General features: G+C 36.7%; 1 protein-coding gene across 1 annotated transcript; it reads right to left on the bottom strand.

Annotated features, from left to right (window-relative positions):
* Positions 1-2,313: 2,313 nt before the first annotated feature.
* Positions 2,314-3,675, bottom strand: LOC135668064 (probable xyloglucan endotransglucosylase/hydrolase protein 32). The gene is made up of 4 exons (XM_065178453.1): positions 3,430-3,675; positions 3,233-3,333; positions 2,932-3,149; positions 2,314-2,858 (listed from the first exon to the last, which is right to left on the bottom strand). The coding sequence occupies exons 1-4, from the start codon at positions 3,623-3,625 to the stop codon at positions 2,501-2,503; spliced, it is 873 nt and encodes a 290-aa protein (XP_065034525.1). The 5' UTR covers positions 3,626-3,675; the 3' UTR covers positions 2,314-2,500.
* Positions 3,676-9,223: the final 5,548 nt, after the last annotated feature.

Here is a 9,223-nt window from a genome sequence, read left to right as displayed (position 1 = left end):
AAGGCTTATGGAAATTGGTCTATCTCATATGGATCTCGAATGGATGATTGATCAATCTATAGTAACTCTATTAATAATAATTTTAAACAAAGAAAAAATAATATTAATTCGAGAAACTCTTTGAAATTATTTTTCCATGGACTAATATTTGTTTTATTAGCTATAAAAATGTTGGTAATATTATAAAATGTTCATTTAGAGTGGGCTCAAACTATTTTGGATTTGTTAATTTAATGAACTAATACTTGTTGATACAAGTATAGTCATACTCTATCGTAATATTTAATGAACTATGTTGATTTCAAGATGCAAGACTATGCAACACAAAAATTATAATTCGAGTATTTTATGTATGGATTAACGACAATGTCATGTTGCCACACTGATATGAATTGGAATATACCTCGATCCAACAAAATGTGAAATCATCCTCGATAGTCTTAGCTCGTCTATAAAGGAATCTCTCATAGTTTATTCCTTCATGTTAGCGTAGTAGCAAAAGTCAACACTCCAAATACGTATCCAATTAAATAATATGATAATGATGGAAGGCAAGATGAAGCTTTGGGATGTAGAATATTTCTACCTACTCTACCACTTGACCTAAGTCACAAGCTAATGGTAGAAACTAGCTGGAGTCTTGGCATCTGATGCAGATTTGTCTATGGGAGTTGGCCTACTAGAGTATGGGTCAATGTCAAGGTCAACCACTTTGGAAAATTGAGAATTGAACTACTTCATTTTAAGTCAATGTCAATCGCTTTAGAAATTGGAATATATTAAGACAACCAATAATTATTGGATAGGAGACAAAGATGACCTAACATTTATGTTATCGTAATGACATATATCGATATAATATATACTATTCTTTTTTTTAATAAATTATATTTTTATTACATAGATGCAAAGAAAATCCTATCGGTTACGATCAGAGAATATTCTTATTTATTATTATAAAATATATAATATTTTTTTTTATTTTTAATATATATATATATATATATATATATATATATATCAATAAAACCACACATAAGGTTTTATGTCTCTAAGGATAGATAATATGCTCTATTTCTATATCTCTGAGTGGTTTGAATTTTGCTCATTGTATTTTAATTTAGTCGGTAAAGACTCTCTCATATTATATTCTCAAATCTTCGTAAGATGTTATATTTATCTCTAAGTTCGAACTAAATAATTATTATTTTTTCTTTGTACTCATCCAAACTTGATTAACAAATATCCTAACCTAACTTAAATAGACAATGATATCAGTATTTATTTTCAAACTCAATAAAGTACTATCAGCATATATTTCAAATCCAATTCAGATAAAATCCATCTCAAATGCTATAAAATAGATAGTCTACTAGCTATTTATTGTATAATTATCCTACTAATTAAGCTATCATCTCCTTCATGACAAAATTTGAGATCAATAGGCCCAACATTTAAAACCCAAAAATGACTTGAAGAGTGTGAAGTTTGGGTCTGCTCAACTTGTTTGCTTAAGTTGCCTATAACCATAAATGTTCCACAACACATTTGAGCTTTTAGTGATAGCATTGCTCAATCAAGATGAACATTGACAGAACATTTCCCCAAGTTCTTTTCATCAGAAAGCAAATGTGATTGTACAACATTCAACTGGTGCTGCTATGTGGAATCTGTTATCCTTCACACTGCTCATTAGATTTGGTGTCACCAAAGTCAGTCTCTTACCAGCTCAGTTCAAGAAGATTCCTGTTTATACTTGCTCTGAAGCCAAAGCTAAACCATGAATGAGACCAAAATATGTGGGAACAACTTAGCATAGTCAAATTTGGTTGGCAAAAGTATTAGTCATATCCTAAAATCTAATAGAACTCATCATGAAAGAAAGATCTTTTATAATAAAAACCAAAGCAAACCCAATACTGTCACTTGAAGCTGATTAATTGGCAAACTATTCGAAATAGCTTATAAGAACTTGATGAATATATTATTATTAATTTTATATTTTGAGACGATGATGATAGTGCTTTAATCTTAATAAATTAATGAATTAATCATCTTATGAAATTGGATTATGATAACTGATATTATAACTCACATAATATAGAACGCGATGAAGATGATGAAAGAATTTATATGATATTAGACATGATGAAAAGTCTAAGTATCTAATGGGATCATAATAAATGGTATCAAAATGATAATTAATTCGCGGAAGAGTTACCATTCAGTTTAGTCTTATCTCGATATAAATTTTCTTTTCGGAGAAAAATATTCAGAATAAATTCTGCATAAACAAAGAAGAATGGAGAGCCGTGCAGGAAACAAAATGGATCATTCCACTTGCAGACCTCTTACAGTGCTACAGAGAGCAATACCTCAATACATTCCCACTCTTTCATCATGTAAAGAAAGTGAAAGACATGCACAAACGCCTCAAACTACCAACACACAGTACAGTAGCAGGGCAGCTGCCAAGAGCTCACAAAGCTCACCAGCCTCATCAGCACTCGGGAGTGAAGGAGTGATCCCTGCTGTAATCCTTGCAGTAGTTGTAGACCAGGTGGTTTCTCTGAACCCACTGCATCGCTGCGCGCTGCTGAGGGCTGAGGCCGTAGCCGGACGGGGAGGACGGCACCGGCCGGCACCCGGCCGGCGCGAAGGCCGAGCACCCTCTTATCTTGAAGCCGGTGAACCTTGAGACGAAGGGCTGGTACCTGTAGTCGGCCTTGTACTTGCCGTTCTCTGTTGCCCAGGACGATGCATCCCAAATGGAGCCGTACACCCACATTGGCCGATCAGGGAACGTTGCTTCCACCTTCCTCGCGTACCTCCTTATCGGCACATCATCGACAAAGAAGCTGCACACATGGTGGATGAAGATATGGATGTTCAGTAGCTGAATGAGCTCTGGCAGAACTAAACAAGTCTTACATGATCTCTTCAGGGTTCCAGAGAATGCCATAGTGGTGGAAGTCAGCCGCGGGGTCGAACCAGAGGTGGAACCTCATCTCCCTGCCAATGATCCGGCCGTCGCCGCTTCCCCTGACATACACATTGGTCTGCAGAGTGTATGGCTTACCGGGGATCGTGCCCAGGAACTCGATATCCACCTCGTCATGGAACCCCGGGTGAGCTTGATCGTTCGACAGCTACAAGTAGAGTCACCCATGCATGAGTTCAAGCGGATGCGTTGATGGATCGAATGTAGAAGAAAGTGATTGCTCTGACATACGTAGAAAGCTGTATTCACTCCGGCGGTGTAGCCACGTTGGAGCTTGATCGAAGCTCCGAAGTAGCCGTTTCGGTATGGGCGGGTCGACTTGAATCCACTTCCTACACAGATTCTTCCATTCTTAGTTTGGCAGAAAGAGCATTTGCTAGATCGAAAGAGAGACTGGTCATTTAGTAACAGTGGCAGCAGCATCAGACCTGAGTTTCTATCAAGCCAGATTGTTACAGAGGATTGATCCTGGGAGACTGATTGGTGCTGAGGTCCCCAGAGGTTACTGTAGCCTTGGGAGAATTTCAATGGCTTGATCCCAGAACTTGGGTAGTAGCCTGGAGAGGGCTGGGCATTAATGGAGTGGAACATGAGGAGGACAAGGAATTGGATAAGGAGAGCCATGCAAGCTTAAAGGGAGATGGCATATGGGGGGGGTTTAGTGGTGGAGAGAGTGTAAGCTAGTACACATGGTATATATAGGAATATTGTGGGTGTTCCACCCTACGGAGATGCATATGATTAATGAGCAGATTGGCTGGAGATTACAGAATAAAGATGAAGACAAAGTAGGGAATTAGATTGCAATCTTCAGGTGATGTTGGTAAGATGGTAATGGAAGTTCCCAACTGAACTTTTCTGTAGCAGAATGTAGCATATATTAAGTTGGTTGATTTGGTACTGATGGAAGTCACTGTATAAAGTGTGATCATTTGAAGCAGGATTGACGATGGAGCATAAATTCTTGGACTAAAAGAATGTGTAGCTTTGATTCATAAAAAAATATGGGGATACTGTTTAAAATGATATCTATAATATGTTCAGAGTTTGGCAATTAATCACTTTTAGAGCACTTTTTTTGGGCCACACTGGAGCAAAATAAAGGATTTAAGATTTTGTTCAGTTCTTAGTCTAAACTTGAGTTTCAGAAGTTTATTATTCAATGTTGGATGTTGATACTGTAGATATATGCACATCAAATTTTGTCAGATTAATGTTTTTGTTTTGTTCTGATTTCTTTTAATGAGACATTGACCTAAAAAAGAACCAGTTAATTACTCCTGACACCATTTTTAACATATCGAATTGATTAAAATGCAGTTATTAGAAGTTGGCATTTAGCAGATTCCAATGAATCACAGACATTGTTATTCTTTATATTGGTACTTGCTGGGGTATGTCTAAGGAGATTTCTTGGCTCAAGATAATGTCAAACTATGCTTTGGCATCACTTATGAATTGGCAAACAGAAAAAAATGCAAATGGTAAGGAACTCTACAATATAAACATAAAATAAATAGTCCAAACATTTTGAGAGTTTACCCTCTTATGATTTTTTTTCAATAAAATGCCTTTACAACTCCAAGAAGGTTAATTCACTGGGCCAAAATCCTCTTTTCCACCCTGTAAGAACAACATCGTTCAGATCATTCTCACTGTTCTGGTGGGAACAGGCAACAAAATTTTGATTCTGACAACAGTTTAATCCTATTTAAGGTCAAGCTTTGAAGCCATGATAAGTGTTCTGCATTGTGATACAGGTTATTACAATTCAAGTTTACAGAAACAAACTCTGCGATAACAAATAATTGATGCACCGAACTGCTCTTTTTTCTTTCTTTTAGATACAAGTCAACCCAAGCATTCAATTCAGCATCAACCCATCTGCATTCAGCTCCATAACCAACATTCGGAATCTAGCTAAACTACACTACATGACAATTGAGTATCGTGCCAACAGTTGCAAGTGGCGGTGCATACTGTATCAACATCGGTAGGTGAGTACAGCCGACATTGCCATTCATGATGCTGAATAAATGCTCCAAGGACCACAACAGCAGAATTGATCATGGACCAGAGTTTACTTCGATGGATTGTTTCCTATGAAGCTCTCTTAACATTTGTGGCACCACCTTCTTCTGCACTAACCTTAGCTTTCACCATCAAAAGGCCTACAGATATAAGCTTTGAAACTTAAATGTCCAATTTAGTTGATCCCTTGAGCAAATGACACAGAGAGAGATGATCACAGAGACAGCTGGTATGCCCCCATCAGAATGCTTGTTATAAGCCTGTCAATTGGACCTACTTTGGCTACTTTGTTCCAATACCCTCTGGTAGTTCAGCTGTCAACTTCATGTTATATTTGTTGCACATGAATGAATTGATAAGAGTCTTTCCTCACTTGTTTTCTTCTTTGTGTTTAGGTGAGACTGAGTTAAGCGCTAAGCAACTCGGAGACCATGAAACTGGTTGCTGCACAATTATTTATGTCACTCTGGATCAAATAGTGTCGAAAAAGCATTAATAGCAGCGTATCTGCAGTAAGATTATCTGCAATCTTCCCATGACGGCAGGCCACCAACATTGCTCTATGGAATTCATATATTTAATTCATCTGCCCTGTGCTTCTGCACCTACTGATATGAAGCATCTGAACATTTCAGGACACTGTGATCATGTGATAAGGCCACCTTCAAAGTGCATTCTATAGCAAATTATTGCACTTAAGAATTCCACAAAGTTTAGTCTCACCAGCCATGAAGAATTCTGATTGAGTAATATAGAAATCTCAAGTCTTAGCCTTGAGTGGTTGAGCTATAAATAACTGACTGACAAGTTAAAAAGTGAGAAAAAGATTTTTTTTTTTCACATAGTACAAAGAAGTTCAAAAATTTTAGCAATAAATAAAGATGAGGTGATTAAAGAGATAAGAACATACCAATGTGAGACAAATCTCAGTAACATCAGAAAAAGTTCATAATATTAATCTGTATTAACTCAAAAATTGTCATTATAAGACTAGGAATTGGAACTTTCTCATGGTTAGGAATTATGATTGAGCTCATTAATGCTTCATAGATTTGTCCTTCAATTGCCGAGGAAAAAGACATTTCAACAGAACCCATCAGAAATGAGAAGTTAACAACCACACCTTCACAGTAAGTTCACTTTGAAGGTTGTTTGAAAAGCTTTCAGCTTCTTAAGATGCTTTTGCGATACATACATGCCCTCTTAGTCTCTTACATAAGAAAACTTGTTATTGTGGTTGGTATCTGTACCAGGGTTTTGGTCTGGCACTGATTTTGGTTATCTACTGGATAGCTTGGTATCAGTCAAAAGATAGGATAAAAATAATACTGGTCAATACAAACCTTCCCGATGACCAGTATCCGAAACTTTGATATTTACCAACCATTTACCAACCAGCACTTGAATGAAACCAGTTCAATGCAATGTTTTCATCATTTTGGCACAGAATTCTGCCTCATGTTAATAAAATATGTTGTATGCTGTGTGCCAGTCCATATAAAGTTAGCATGGGTCAGTATGACAACACATATAATGATGTAGCAAATAGTAACAAAATATAAATACAAAGTAAATCAATTTGTTTCGAGTTTTCCTAGATGTTTTACACATTAACATACTCTGACAGGATACAGATCATGCCAATATATGCTAATTTGTGACATTTAATGTAACAAGTTTATGACAAAAAGGATTCTTCTCCTCATATAAGTCCATAGAAGTTTATCCATGCTAAATATCAGGATAATCTTTTAGCAACTCTAGAAGATGAGCCAAGGCAATTTTGTCACAAGAGAGTCCATGCAATGCTAAACAAAAAATGTCAAAATAATTGGCAGAGAAAATGATGCCACAGCAACCAATGCCCAAAATATAAAACAACAGCCATAGGTTATTATGTTAGGTTGGTGCAACCTCACCTGCTTATAAGAATTGTTTATTTGACCAGATATGGTCCCATTCATTCACATCAATCAACAAGCATTAAGGTGTGGACAAATGAGAGTTGGGTTGGAAGTTTCCATCCATGACATAGGAGATATCATTTCTATTGGTTTTTAGGGAACAGTGTATGTCCTTCAGTGGCTGATGAACAAAGTGACTGAATTGCTGCTGCACATGCACACAGATGACAACACCACCAAATAATTGAGCCCCCTTTTGCTTCACATGATAATTGGGAAGTTTAATCGCCTGATATGGATTCTTAGATCATAAAAAATGTGCAGGCACTAGAACATGAGAAAGCATGATCCTTTTCTATTCTTCAATATCTGGTAAAGCATTATATTGGAGCTAACATGGTTGTTCTATCTAATGACAGGCTTCCATGATTCCAGTAGCAGATGGAGATCCTGAACCTAGTCATGCAAGAAACAAAATTTACTTGCTAGAAGCTTGTCTGCAGAACATGGCCATGAATGGTGGCTGGGTCACATCATGAGCAGCTGAAAAAGTTAACAGTAAAGAGTAGGAAGTATTCAAAGTTTGGTCCTATCAAAGCTGATGATGTTCAAGTTATCCATGAACTCTTTATGAAGATTTCAAATGGACAAGTCAGAGAGCTACTGTTCAAGTTGAAGATTAGACTTCCTGTAGCAAATTATTTCTTGGAAATGCAGCTAATTACCACTTCAAACATCTACCAACTTGATGCGACTAGAATAACAGGGATTGCCTTCTATGATCAAACCAATGTTTAACCAAGTTGAATAGAGAAACACAACAACAACCTTGTGAAGAATACATGCAATCAGTATGTCAGGTAACCTACTGGAATCCAACATGTTAAGGGGCAAGTGTTTGCCCTCGGAACGAATGGTCGGTTGGTTGGTTGCCATCCATGAACAGAGAAGTCATGGTCCTCAGATGGCATCAAGTTAATGTAGCACATGGTCATGTAGACAAATCTTTTGAAGATACTACAACATCAACAACAAAGCCATAAGTCCCAACTACTTAGAAGATCTAACTATTAAATCCCATAGGAACGAGCACAGAATAATCTGCACATTGTTGTAACTGAGGGATTGGACCATAACAACTGACAGACAATACAAAGAAGGATATGCCTTCAGAAAACATGGAGGGAGGGTACCGCAGTGCAGGAGATATCATACCGAATAAAATACACCTTGCTGTAGCTAAGAAATTAGACCATAACAACTGATACAAAAGAGAAGAACATGTCATCAGAAGACATGGAAGGGGCACTGCTTTGTAGTGTCACTTACAGGTGGGTGGATGACATTTTCCAGAGCTTTGTCGGCTGCATCCATCTGTTTCTTGTAGTTTGGATCCTTTCTTTGTTTCCACTTCCCATTTTGCTATTTTGGTTTATTGTCTTTGTCTCTGTTTCAAGCCCTGATGTTTAGCAGTGAATCCACTCTCTCTCTCTCTCTCTCTCTCTCTCTCTCTATATATATATATATATATAACCTAAAAATTTGTTCATCGTCACTATTAGCTACTGTAGATTTACAATTGAGTTGAACTCTAATTTAACTCTTCGGAAAAATTATGGTACCAAAAATAATTTATGCAAAATATATTTTTTATTTACTTACTTAGACATGATTAATATATGTTATATATTTCTGGTTAGATGTTAACGTCAATATATATATAGAGGATCTTAATATTTCGATGAGTATATATACTAAATTCATTTTGTAATGATTAATATATATGCTACTCATTGTGGTATATATATATATACATATATGTACAGAGATGTCACATATGACATGCATATAAAAGTGAGGGCTTGGGGCCGCCACACTGACAAATTGGAGCTTCTGGCCCAGCCATTGGGTCACCAAATCGATCTTGTTTGGATGGATGTGACTACAAGAAGGGCCAAATACTGCACACACATGTGAAGGTGGAAGCATGTACGCTGCTCATGCACATGTGTGGACTAAAGAGTTGGATTGATAAGATAGGGCTAACAATGCATTATATAAAACTATGCATTCTTGTCATTCAATCTTATCATACTTCACTCTTTATTATCATAGATGAGAGAAGAAAGGAATTTGAAACTATAGGAAATGCTTGAATTTTTTCTGGTTCTATGTAGCCTTCTATTGATGATTATAATGATTTGCTGTCCTTTGGTCTTCATCAATAGACAACATAGAGAATCAGTCCATGAGAAAACAGATGATACACATTAGCAGCAGGAGATGA

The sequence above is a fragment of the Musa acuminata genome, chromosome BXJ1-4 (assembly GCF_036884655.1).
Source record: "Musa acuminata AAA Group cultivar baxijiao chromosome BXJ1-4, Cavendish_Baxijiao_AAA, whole genome shotgun sequence".
Classification (NCBI taxonomy): Eukaryota; Viridiplantae; Streptophyta; class Magnoliopsida; order Zingiberales; family Musaceae; genus Musa; species Musa acuminata.
The sequence above is the reverse complement of the archived record's forward strand: the minus strand, read 5'-3'. Positions and strand labels throughout refer to the sequence as shown.